The sequence below is a fragment of the Staurois parvus genome, unplaced genomic scaffold, assembly GCF_062004578.1.
Source record: "Staurois parvus isolate SC_StPar_1 unplaced genomic scaffold, SC_StPar_1.0 ptg000122l, whole genome shotgun sequence".
NCBI classification, from domain to species: Eukaryota; Metazoa; Chordata; class Amphibia; order Anura; family Ranidae; genus Staurois; species Staurois parvus.
Window position 1 is genome coordinate 7448282 of NW_028317918.1, and position 14136 is coordinate 7462417.

Genomic DNA, 14136 nt, shown 5'->3' on the forward strand with positions numbered 1-14136 from the left:
TTTTTGCCCAATCTTTTTTGCAAAATAGCTGAAGCTCTGTCAGATTGGATGGAGAGCATGTGTGAACAGCAAATTTCAAGTCTTGCCCCAGATTTAGGTCTGGACTTGATCTAAACCATTCCATTGTAGCTCTGGTTGTATGTTTAGGGTCATTGTCCTGCTGGAAGGTGAACCTCCGCCTCTCTCAAGTCTTTTGCAGACTCTAACAGGTTTTCTTCTAAGATTGCCCTGTATTTGGCTCCATCCATCTTTCCATCAACTCTGACCAGCTTCCCTGTCTCTGCTTAAGAAAAGCATCCCCACAACATGATGCTGTCACCACCATATTTTACAGTTTTGCTTCTAGGCCAAAAAGTTCAATTTTGGTCTCACCTGACCAGAGCACCTTCATCCACATGTTTGTGGCGTCCCCCACATGGCTTCTCGCAAATTGAAAGCAGGACTTGTTATGGCTTTCTTTCAACAATGGCTTTTTTCTTGCCACTCTTCCATTAAGGCCAGATTTGTGGAATGCACGACTAATAGTTGTCCTGTAGACAGATTCTCCCACTTGAGCTGTGGATCTGCAGTTCCTCCAGAGTTACCATGGGCCTCTTGGCTGCTTCTCTGATTAATACTCTCCTTGCCCGGCCTGTCAATATAGGTGGACGGTAGGTTTGCAGTTGTGCCATACTCTTTCCATTTTCGGATGATGGATTGAACAGTGCTGTGTGAGAAGTTCAAAGCTTAGGATATTTTTTTTCTATAACCTAACCCTGCTTTAAACGTATCCACAACTTTATCCCTGACCTGTCTGGTGTGTTCTTGGCCTTCATGATGCTGTTCATTTACTAATGTTCTCTAACACAGCTCTGAGGGCTTCACAGAACAGCTGTCTTTATACTGAGATTAAATTACACACAGGTGGACTCTATTTACTAATTAGGTGACTTCTGAAGGCAACTGCTTCCACTAGATTTTAGTTAGGGGTATCAGAGTAAAGGGGGCTGAATACAAATGCATGCCACACTTTTCAGATATTTATTTGTAAAAAATTTTTGAAAACAAGTTATCATTTTTCTTCCACTTCACAATTATGTATCACTTTGTGTTAGTCTATCACATGAAATCCCAGTAAAATACATTTACATTTTTGGTTGTAACATGACAAAATGTGGAAAATTTCAAGGGTTATGAATACTTTTTCTAGGCACTGTATAAAATTAGAATGCAATGCATATTCAGCTTAAAGTTGAAATAACACAGAAAGTGAGAATTTGCCATGTTTTGGGGGCATATAGGAATGCTAATTGTGTTTAAGCAGTAACTTGAAACATCTACCTTTTGTCTTGAATTTCTCTGCCCACCATTCTCCTTCTTGGAGGCTGTCACATTAGAAGATAAAGCTCTGCCTCTAGAATGATAGTCATTTCTACACAGACACAGTGAAAAACATGGCATGGTAAGCCAGCCTAGGGGAAAAGATTTGGTGCAGGGTGACCACAGGCAAAAGCATGTAGGTTAGAATGTCAGAGCTCTTGACCTGCATAGGTGTTCCAAGTCTGTCCTTTAGAAAGCACTTTGTTGAAGGGTGACCGCAGGCAAAAGCATGTAGGTTAGAATGTCAGAGCGCTTGACCTGCATAGGTGTTCCAAGTCTGTCCTTTAGAAAGCACTTAAACCACAGAATCAGTGTGACAACTTGCATTTTTAGGAGATGTCAGCAATTGAAGCCTGGTTTCTCACTACAGGTTTTCTTTTGTGTCCACATCTTGACAGTGAAGCAGATGCTCTAGTTCTCATCCCAGAATGTGAAGCCTTGAGCATTAGCAGCTAATCAGCATCCGCATCCTTACTATGTACAGTATATAATCTCTAATGAGTAGAACCCTCAAACCTCCTGTTTCCCCTTTTATTCTTTATGAATTATTTTACTTCATATTCTATTAAAAAGAATACTAATATGATGGTGCTTTATAGAAGGATAATTAATCTAATTGTTGTGAAGGCTACAAGTAAAAACAAAGGCAGAATGCATTTCTCTATGTATAAAAAAATATTCTTTTTAATATATTTATTACATGAGTGCACAAACTGTTAATAAATTTGCTTAATTTAAAAACAAAAAACATATTTTAACATAAGCAATTTTGAGTAAAAAAAAAACTATCAAATCTTAAATCTCCATTAAAACTGAAAACATCCCTATTTCAAGTGTGAGTGTTTATCGCTGTCCATGGAGCTGCAGATAAGAAGCCATCAATTTTATGTTCCTCCTCGCTGGCACTGCAGGTTATATAATCCCAATTATATCCGATGTACAGATATTTTTAGATATTTCCCAAGTCCAGTTTGTGAGCAGCTTTTCTCCTCTGGGAAACAACAAGATTAAGCTGAAAAATAAATACAAATACATTATAAATGTACACAAATTTCACACAGTAGTAGAGAATTGCACAATGTCAGCCATCAATTAATGTAGAAAGTTTGGAGTTAAAGTGCTGCCCTTTATTGGCTAACCCAAAGTGATATTAAAGGCAATTTAAAACAAACAAACAAACATGTCATACTTACCTGCTCTGTGCAGTGGTTTTGCACAAAGCAGCCCTGATCCTCTTCTTGGGTCCCTTGCTGGCACTCCTGGCCCCTCCCTCCTTCCTAGTGCCCCCAGAGCAAGCAGCTTGCTATGGGGGCAACCAAGCACGCTCGTCCTCGAGCTGCAGCTCCATGTGTCCATTCACACAGAGTGCTATGGTCCGGCTCTGTCCCTCTCTCTCCTCACTGGCTGTAATCAACAGCAGCGGCAGCCATTGGCTCCCGCAGCTGTCTCAGCCAATGAGGAGGGAGAGTCCCCGGAGAGCCAAGGCTCTTGTGCACATTGATGGATCGCGATGGGGCTCAGATAAGTATTAAGGGGGCACACATGTTTTTTATCTTCAGGAATAGAATGCATGAAGGTAAAAAAAACCTTGAGCCTTTATAACCACTTTAAGTTATTAAGGAAGCAAGCTTTCATAATAAATCATGATATTCTTTAAACATTTATGAACTTTTAACAATTTGAAAATAAACTAATGTATACAAAAGATGAGCAAAATCATACTGCTGGTACAGTAATTTTTTATTGATCAAAATCATATAGTAGATGCTTGCAGTACCTTTATACTTTCTATATATAATGACATCTGAAAGTTGGTGGTATTTAGGTAGCAAATGAACATGTTATCCCTGAAGACGTTGATGTGTTGAAAGCAAAACAATGCACAAGGATTCGAGAGACTTTGACAAGGACCAAATTGTAATGGTCAGAGGACTGGGTCAGAACAACTCCAAAACTGCAGCTCTTGTGGGATGTTCCCAGTCTGCAGTGGTCAGGGTCTACCAAAAGTGGTCCAAGGAAGAGACAGTGAAAAACAGATGACAGGGTTTTGGGGAGGCCAAGGCTCACTGATGTACATAGGGAGCGAAGGCGGACCCGTACTGCCCGATCTTGAAGAGCTACTGTAGCTCAAACTGGTGGTTAATGCTGGTTCTCATAGAAAGGTGTCAGAACACACCGTGCATCACAGTTTATTGTGTATGGAGCTGTGCAGCTGTAGACCAGTTAGGGAGTCCAAGCTGACCCATGTCCACAGCCAAAAATGCCTACAATGGGCATGTGAGCATAAGAACCAGACCATGGAGCAATGGAAGAAGGTGGCCTGGTCTAATGAATCATGTTTTCATTTAAATCGGGTTGATCGCTGGGTGTGTGTGCACGCTTACCTGAGGAAGAGATGTCACCAGGATGCAGTATGGGAAGCAGGCAAGCCACCAGAGACAGTGTGATGCTTTGGGCAATGTTCTGCTGTGAAACTTTGGGTCCTGTCACTTATGTTGATGTCTCTCTGGAGACCATGCTTCAACGGGTCAGGGCTGTTTTGATGGCAAAAAGGGGATCGACTCAACATTCGGTGGGGGGGGGGGTCATAAAGTTATGGCTGATTGGTGAGTCTGATATACTACAGTACTAGTGGATGCTAGTGTGGCATTGCTGGTAATTCCTATTGCAAATATATGTACAAAATACTTGTAATATTAAGTCCTGATGTGGTTCAGCACCTACTGTACTCTTATTAAATCTAGGGTCATATGAACAGTGCCTATCTTAAAAAGAAACTTTTTAGACTAGCAGTTGCACCAGGTTAGGGAAAACATGAACACTACCTTTTCTGAGTGCATACAAACTACTGGGCGTACAACGATGGCAGTTGAATCAGCAATTTATTTTAGAAAGTGTGAGGAACAAGAAGTGCACAAAGTGAAGAAACGTGAATAAAAGAAACATGATAGTGTTTTACTGAGAACAAGAAGAAAATACAAGTAAAAAAACCCCTGAAAACATTTTTACATTCAAACCGATTCCTCTCTCCTGTACTGTAATGGCTTACTCTAATTCACTGTATGTTTCTCACAATGTGCATTAGAAGCTGCAGCACATCTGATAAAGCCTACCTCAGTTGGTTGGAGGATGCCCAGCATCATCTAGCTCTTTCCTACCCAGCTTTACTGTCTTTGACCCACTCTTTTAATTCATTGGATTTCAGTGCATTCAATCATGAAGGCTCAGCATGAGGGGGCATCGGCCCCCAGAGGGAGGACCATCTGTGGAGAGGAGAGGGAGGACAATCTGTGGAGAGGGGAGGGAGTGGCCCAGCAGAAGGCCTGAGAGCGGCCACCAACCCATCGGCTCACGGACGGAGGACTGGGTGAGTGGACCTGAACACTCTGGCCAGAGGCGGGGGGTGGCACTCTGGCTGGAAACTAGATTGGCGTGCTACCTGGGACTGTTTTCTATTTAAAATGACAGGCACTGGATCCCCTGCCCAGGGATTCACCCAGTACAGCTGGATAAAGGAGTATCTGGGGTGGTACACCAGGAGACGCTTGTTAGCTCTCCAGAAGATAATTTTTGCTGTTTAAAGAAACTTGTACATAGTTCCGGGAAGATTGTCCTCAGTTGTCATTCCTTTTGGGCATCACATACACCCCCCCTTACCCCATCCAAGTTCAATTCCCCTAATAAAGTCCCCAACAAATCCAAGCACATGGACTGGTTGCTGTCTCCTGGATGTAAGTCTGGCTGTGTAGGACTACAGGGGGACCCAAATATTCAGTGACTCCCAAGGGGGTAGTGCTACATATGTAATGAAAACTGAAATAATTTTTTAAATAATTCCATCACCATGTTGATGAGGAGGGAGGAACCAGAGGAGACAAAAGCAGATATGTTAGCTCAGTGTTGCACTGTAAGGCCCCCATGCAGGCTAACCAGTTTGTTGTCTGAGCTTTTTGTTGAAAACTGACCTGACTGATTAAGTAGGGAAAACTGAACAAACTGTTGTGTTAATCAAGTCCTTGAGAGGCAAGGCTGTGCTATAATAATAAGTGAAGAGTAGTGATTCAGATTATCACAGCTGCCAATTAATGATCAGTCAGTCATGCAAAAATCTTGATTAAACAAAAAAAAAAAATTATAACCAGGCACCAGAAGGTACACTATATTGCCAAAAGTATTGAGACACCCCTCCAAATCATTGAATTCAGGTGTTCCAATCACCTCCATGGCCACAGGTGTATAAAATCAAGTGTGTTCTCTGTAGTGACGAATAATGCCTCTGGCTGGCAATCTGATGGACGTGTCTAGGTTTGCCAGTTGCCAGGAGAACGGTACTAGCCTGACTGCATTGTGCCAAATGTAAAATTTGGTGGATTTTGGGGGGATTATGGTGTAGGGTTGTTTTCCAGGGGTTGGGCTTGGCTTCTTAGTTCCAGTAAAGGGAACTCTTAAGGCGTAAGCATACGAAGATATTTTGGACAATTTCCTGCTCCCAACTTTGTGGGAAGAGTTTGGGGATGGCCCCTTCCTGTTCCATCATAACTGCGCACCAGTGCACAAAGCAAGGTCCATAAAGACATGAGTGAGCGAGTTTGGGGTGGAGGAACTTGACTGGCCTGCACAGAGTCCTGTCCTCAACAGAGCACCTTTGGGATGATTTAGAGCAGAGACTTCGAGCCAGGGCTTCTTGTCCGACATCAGTGCCTGACCTCACAAATGCGCTTCTGGAAGAGTGGTCAAACATTCCCATAGAGCAAACATATGGCGTAGCTCAAAGCATGATCACCATGCCGCCAGGGAAAAGGGGAGCAGCATCCCAAGTTATACCAGAAACTAAGCAGTGTATAGGGAAAGAGGATGGACGCTCATATCCATCCCAAGGAGTCCTGTAAAGGACACTGTAATGTGGATGGCCTCAGCCATCACTCCGGCCAAAACCTCTGATGTGTTTCACCCTGCCCATAGGGGGCTTGGTCACAGAGCCTCTGTGACCAAGCCCCCTATGGGCAGGCTGAAATGTGTCAGAGGGTGTGGCCGGAGTGACGGCTGAGAACCTCTACATTACAGTGTCTTTACAGGACTCCTACGGATGGGTATGAGCGGTGTTCATCCTCTTTCCCTGCAAACATTCCCATAGACACGCTCCTAAAGCTTGTAGACAGCCTGACCTCAACCCAACAGAACACCTTTCAGATGAATTACAGTGAAGACTGCGAGCCAGGCCTTCTCGTCCAACATCAGTGCCTGACCTCACAAATGTGCTTCTGGAAAAATGGCCAAATATTTCCATAGACACTCCTAAACCTTGTGGAAATCCTTCCCAGAAGAGTTGAAGCTGTTAGAGCTGCAAAGGGAGGGCCAACTCAATGTTGAACCCTACGAACTAAGACTGGGGTGCCATTAAAGTTCATGTGCATGTAAAGGCAGCTGTCCCAATACTTTTGGCAATATAGTGTACCAGTATATGACTGTTTTTCTCCTGAACCCTCTTCTAAGCTACCAGGGTGCTTTTAAACCTGAGCAAGGTCAATTAGAAAAAACAGATCATGAGCTCTGCCCTTTCACTTACCACAATGCAATGTATTAGGCTGGGGTAGACTGACTTTATAATATTTCACATAATGAGCCCTCATTTTATTAATTAAAATAATTAGATAAATTGTTATAATTAGTATGTGCATGATTCTGCCATTCGTTTTACAGCATGTCTTTCTGTAATTGGAAAGTGTTAATTAGCAAGTAGAAAAAAAATTATATGCATCCTAAGCATAAAACAATCCTTGAATGTGGTTCTGCATTTGGCAGAAACTCTTTATAGAGACATTTCTGTATGGCTTACATTTTAACATACTGTACTTCAAGAGTGACATTTTGGCTATTTATTTTAGTACTCATTTTCTACTGAACATTTAACATGAGAGCGGAGCAGATAGAATCTCTGAATGGTTGTAATGCTTTCTGTGCTCCTACTGAGGCAACTTCCCCTCAATTCCTTAATAGTAAAATGCTACAGTGAGCGCTCTAAAAAAAAGCAGCTGGACATTCAAGGAAACCATATAAAACCTTGTAAAATAGAATAAAATGTAAAATGCAGCGCTGACAAATGAAAGGTGCCAACGATACAGATGCACAAACAATATGGTAAAATAAAAATGAAACTGAAATGCAATAAAGTTCTGTGAAGGTGCTCTCTGCGTTCCCAGTGCATATGGTAGAAATGCACACTAACCAGAAGCGTATTCAAAATACGCGGTGTGTAATTATCCTGAAGATCCCCCTCTCTCTGGTCAGAATATGGACTGGAACTGGAGAAAATGAGGAAGAAGCTAAAAAACTTTTCCCCTCTCTGGAGCTGGAGGATCACATCAGGGCTCTGAAATTTGAAAAGCTCCTCACAGGAGACCGAGGGAAATACTCATAGTGTAGTATATAAGTAAAATCTTTATTAGAGTAAGTACAGCAGGGATGCAATGAATCGCAGTGTCAGGTAAAACATGAATGACTGACCATCCAGTATCTAAGAAGTGCATGCGCACGAAACGCGTCAGTTGGAGCCGCCGGTGCCACGTGGAGGCCCGGCGGCCATCTTAGATACTGGATGGTCAGTCATTCATGTTTTACCTGACACTGCGATTCATTGCATCCCTGCTGTACTTACTCTAATAAAGATTTTACTTATCTACTACACTATGAGTATTTCCCTCGGTCTCCTGTGAGGAGCTTTTCAAATTTCAGAGCCCTGATGTGATCCACCAGCTCCAGGGAGGGGAAAAGTTTTTTACCATCAAGGATTTCTTATCTACACATCCCTGGAAGGGGATCTCTGGCTTTCTGGATCCCATCTTCACCATACGAGGGCCCATCAAGGATTTCCTAGCTACACATCCCTGGAAGGGGATCTCTGGCTTTCTGGATCCCATCTTCACCACACGAGGGCGCTTCTTCCTCATTTTCTCCAGTTCCAGTCCATATTCTGACCAGAGAGAGGGGGATCTTCAGGATAATTACACACCGCGTATTTTGAATACGCTTCTGGTTAGTGCGCATTTCTACCATATGCACTGGGAACGCAGAGAGCACCTTCACAGAACTTTATTGCATTTCAGTTTCATTTTTATTTTACCATATTGTTTGTGCATCTGTATCATTGGAACCTTTCATTTGTCAGCGCTGCAATTTACATTTTATCCCCTCAATTCCTGTCCCTGTGACAGGTACAATCAACACAGTAAATTAGGTATGGTACAAAAAAATGGTACATTAGTCTTTGGAAAAATGATATTGCCACAAATAAAATTAGAAAAAAAAAACAGTTAAAAATGAATTATTAAACATAACATAAGGGGAATTAGACACTGGCAAAGCAAAGCTGTAAGGACAGCCCAGTATAGTGTAACTTCTCCCACTACCAGCATGCCACAGTTTGATATCAAGCAATGACAGGAGTGGATCATAAGAACAGATGGAATGCACTTCCAAGAAAATGAATTTACAGTTAAGATAAAATCCCTATATTCCAAGTCGTACATTACGGGACACAGAATACTGTTCTGAAATATTGGTATGTCAGCCTTGTGCACCAGAAAAAAAAGGCTAACAGACCTGCAAAGAAAAAAACAAAAAAACAGTGGGTTAACAAAGTTGGCTTAAGGAAGCCAACAGCACTTAACATTTGAATAGGAGAAGATGTGGGCAACAGATGTCTGATGCTGAAATGCACAAACTGATCTAGTGAAGTGCACTCTGACAGGGAAAGGAGGGAACTTGCCCGTTAGGTAATAAACTTGAATGGTGAGCTGACAAATCCACCTAGTGAAAGAGGAACGAGCAGTAGTCTGTCCCCTATCGGGACCCTCAGGAATGAAAAACTCAGCTGAGAGACAAACCCAAAAAGTGTGTAACACATCCAGGGAATACAGGGAACTCTTTTAGGATGTATAACAGCAGGACAGAGAGATGGTAAACTAATGTCCTGGTTATCTTGGGAAGAAAAGTGGCCTTGGGTTTCAAAACAACCTTGTCCTTGTGTAGAACAAGAATGGATTCTTTACAGATTAAAACTGCCAAATGTATTCTTTACAGATTATGGCTAACTAAGCAGAAACTCACCTCACAGAAGTGATGGTGATGAGAAAGGCAACCTTGTCGGTAAGGTTAAATGGAGGAATATCTCTATAGTTTTTGAACAACCAAAAGAACCAGGTTGAGCTCCTATGGAGTCACTGGGGAATGTAAAGGAGAAAAAATGTGAGCAACACCCTGTACAAAGGCCTTCACAAGAGAGTGAGTGGCAAGGGGCCTCTGAAAGAGAATTGCTAGTGCAGAAATTTGACCCTCAATGGTTTTTCCCATAGCGTACATCCTGAGATGGAATTTCCGGGCCTCGCACAAGAAATATGCTTTCCAGGTGCAATGGTAGAGTTTGCAAGATGTCAACTTCCTAGCTTTAAAGAACAAAAGCATAATTTAACTAGGAAGGCCCCTAGGGACAGAAGATCTAGGTCTTGGAGGACCCACGGACAGTCTACCAGAAGCCTGATGAGGTTGGCATACTAGGACTGCCTTGGTTAGTTCAAAGCAATGTGAATCACGTGAATTCCCTCCATCTCCATCCTACCAGGGAGGTGAGGATGAGGTTTTAGAGGAGGAAAGGCACTGATCCAGCTGAACATATCCCACAGATTCACCAGGACATCTACTGCGAAGGTCAGAGGATCCCTAGATCTTGAGGCAAACCAGTTTGTTGCTGAACCTGGAAACCAGAAGGTCCATGTCCAGCATCCCCAACCTCCAACAGAGGTCTAGAAACACCTTGGGGTAAAGAGACCACTCTCTGGAGTCCAGACATTGAGGAAGTCAGCCTGCAGATTTTCCATGCCTAGGATGTCTGCAGTGGACAGGACTGGAACAAAACTTTCTGCCTAAAATGGTATGTAACAATGCTGACCAATCAGGATCACTCTGATCCATCTTGGCATTCCTAGCGAAAGAAAAAGAACAACACAGTTTTCAAACTTCAGGACTGCAGCACCAGGCTGCGTGGATGGTGAAACTGTATCATCCACATAGGTAAGTGCAGCAGGGACAGAGGGGAGCAGGGGTGGGGAGGGTGTAGAAAGTTAGTTCACCTTTTTGTTCCCTGAAAATATGACCTAACACTTTAACCTTTGGAGATATGTTAGTATTCTGAACTCCCTCATGTGTAGAGACCTCAGAACTGGATAAGGCACTATCCTCACCTTTTGAAACCCGAATAGGTAACAGCAGCTGCTGCTAGCAGAAAAGCAAAGACAGAGTTTGGGGGAGAGAATGCTTGCTTGTGGCCCCTGAGGGCTGAGGACCCTAACACTCCTGATTACTGACCTATACATTCAGACTAGACAGCTGAAAATTTCTTTCCTTGACAAACAAGAGGAGTGGGCTGCCCTTGAAGGGTTTAAGGAGAATCTTGAAAAGTAATTTAACTCAATTTTCGGGCAGCAGTACAGACCTTCTTCGCATGTACATTAAGGGCTCCATTGCATTCCTCCTCTTGCACTCATGAACTGCCTTGGTCACTGAATGCAGCACGAAGCCAAGAAGAAACGTCCGAGGTTCAGAGATACCAAAATGGTGCACATGTGCAGTGAATCCCACCCAGAAGGAAGCTGCATACGTTTAGACACTTGAGCCAAAAGAGTAGTAAACAAAAGGCACCAGATTCAGAATTGGAAATGATCCTCTCCCACCGCCCACTTATGACTAAATGTGTCAAAGCTGATGTGCGAGAATAATATTCCTGGGGCAATGCTTCTCAGACACTGAGACCCCTGGTAATAGGCCCTGAAATCCAGGGCACTGCTGTATAATACAGAAGCAGCATACACATTTGTAGACACTGCTGCTCGCTCATAACATGGCCCTTTAAGAAAAGAGAGGTGCAGTGTGTGGCAAAGCTACATGTGTCAATACAGTGTAGCACAGTGAGCCATGGTGCTGGATCAGGAAGTGTGACTGGAAGGAAGTGCAGACAAGGGGTAAGGGCTGTCCATATACTGAGAGTAGTCTTGGGTGTTTAGCTACTCACTAAGAAATGGTGTTTCTTAACAGGGAACCCAGCTAAATGAGAGCTAATGGCTGATTCTTCAATGTGCACACAGCTGGCTGCACACACTCCACCATGAGGAACTGTATAAGTGACGGCATAAAGGACCAATGCCCTCTGCTCACAGAACATGATGTGGCCATGGTCAGTACGCAGAATTAGTAGGTTCAGAACCTTTTTAACTACAGCCCTTTAAGCCATGCCCAATAAACAACACAGTGTACCTATGCCCTCTATTTGCCTGTGTCCCGTGATGTACTCCAAAGAAATGGATTTTACAGATGAGTACAGTGCCTTGAAAAAGTATTCATACCCTTTGAAATTTTCCACATTTTGTCATGTTACAACCAAAAACGTAAATGTATTTTATTGGGATTTTATGCGATAGACTAACACAAAATGGCACATAATTCTGAAGTGCAAGCAAAATAATAAATGGTTTTCAAACTTTTTTACAAATTAATATCTGAAAAGTGTGGCGTGCATTTGTATTCCTTCCCTTTTACTCTGATACCCCTAACTAAAATCTAGTTGAACCAATTGCCTTCAGAAGTCACCTAATTAGTAAATAGAGTCCACCTGTGTGTAATTTAATCTCCGTATAAATACAGCTGTTTTGTTAAGCCCTCAGAGGTTTGTTAGAGAACATTAGAGAACAAACAGCATCATGAAGACCAAGGAATACAATAAACAGGTCGGGGATAAAGTTGTGGATAAGTTTAAATCAGGGATAGGTTATAAAAAAAACCCCAAGCTTTGAACACCTCACGGAGCACTGTTCAATCCATCATCCGAAAATGGAAAGCGTATGGCACAACTGCAAACCTACCAAGACATGGCCGTCCATCTAAACTGACAGGCCAGGCAAAGAGAGCATTAATCAGAGAAGCATCCAAAAGGCCCATGGTAACTCTGGAGGAGCTGCAGAGATCCACAGCTCAGATGGGAAAATCTGTCCATTTGTGCACTCCACAAATCTGGCCTTTATGGAAGAGTGGCAAGAAAGTCATTGTTGAAAGAAAGCCATAAGAAGTCCTGTTTGCAGTTTGCGAGAAGCCATGTGGGGGACACATCAAACATGTGGAAAAAGGTGCCCTAGTCAGTTGAGCCCAAAATTAAACATTTTGGCCTAAACGCAAAATGCTATGTGTGGCAGAAAACGAACACTGCACATAATCCTGAACACACCATCCCCACCATAAAACATGGTGGTGGCTGGATCATGTTGTGGGGATGCTTTTCTTTAGCATGGAATGGGAAAGCTGGTCAGAGTTGATGGAAAGATGGATGGAGCCAAATACAGGACAATCTTGGAAGAAAGCCTGTTAGAGTCTGCAAAAGTCTTGAGACTGGGGCAGTGTATTTAAGGATCCTCCTTAAAGGAGGAGTAGCACACCGTGACATCACGCCGCCGGATCACGGAGGTCCGGGGGCCATCTTGACTTTCCAGCTGGTCAGTGTATTTGGCAGCTTTGTGCTGCATTTGCTCCTAATCCCATGGATGTTTCGATATTTTAATATTTGCACAATAAACCTTTTGCATTACCAATTATTACACTATGGGCACCCTTCTTTTTTGCTCTGCACTGAGCCTTAAAATCTCCAGGAACCCAGGTGACCATCCCAGTTTCCAGAGGAGGGATATCCACACCAGGCTGTATTCCATCCCACCTTAAAGGGGACCTCGGGCTGACTTCTAACCACCCCAGACTCCAGAGGAGGGATATCCACACCAGGCTGTATTTCATCCCACCTGAAAGGGGACCTCTGTCTGACTACAACACATTAACACATTTTTTATTGTAGGCCTGTAATTCTTAGGAATAACTCACTGAAATCTGTCCGGACAAGAGTCTAGTAAACATCCCGGGTATGATAAAATTTGAAACACAAAAATATAAATTATAATATAATAAATAATCATAACAAACAATATTATAATAATCATTTTAATTCGATAATGTAATCAAACCAAAAACACTGAAATTTGAAATAGAGCGCCAAGTTCGCACATCACTGAGCTTAGTTGCAAAATTGTTTTCAGTGTTTGATGACGAATTTCCCCACGAATCATTATCACTCAATTCTGCAAGTGGTTCTAATTTACTATCGCTGTTTTCTAGCTGTTCTAAAACCGCTTTTGACATAAAGGGACGCTTTTTGGACACCATGGACGCTTCTCAGTTTCCAGGCAGAAAGAACGGTAAAAATACAGGCAGGGCTCAGGACAAAGCACTAGGGAAAAAATGTATGTGAAATGGTGTGATACAGTAATGTAATGCTATCAGATTTTAGTGTATTGAGTGAATGTCAAATTTTTACATTTTTGAAATTCCCGCCGGTTCCGTCCCCCGTATGTCCCGACACTCGCAGGGAACAGAACCTGGAAGACAGATGCCGGCATTGGCCAGAGGACATGGCCGGAGATGCTGCAGGGGGAACATCGCGGGAGCACAGGACAAAGTAAGTGCTGGAGGGATCCCAGAGTAACGCTGCAGTGTATTCCAGAGTGTAGCTCGGGGTTACCGCTTTTGGTACTGAAAGTTAACACTCGGGAATACCGCGAGGGAGGTTAATACATTGCGCATTTAAAATGCGCATCTGGTGAGTGTGCATTTTTACCATACCCCGCACGTCACCGGAATAGTTGTTTATATGCCACTGGGATAACAAGATTTATTAGTTCATATCCAAAT

General features: G+C 42.9%; 1 protein-coding gene across 1 annotated transcript in view; it reads right to left on the bottom strand.

Moving 5' to 3' along the window:
- Positions 1-2021: 2021 nt before the first annotated feature.
- Positions 2022-14136, bottom strand: part of SCLT1 (sodium channel and clathrin linker 1) — a 295900-nt gene continuing 283785 nt past the window's right edge. The window contains exon 22 of the mRNA XM_089672201.1: positions 2022-2371. Coding sequence (XP_089528327.1) covers positions 2309-2371 — 63 coding nt within the window. The 3' untranslated portion in view covers positions 2022-2308. The remainder of the gene's footprint in view (positions 2372-14136) is intronic.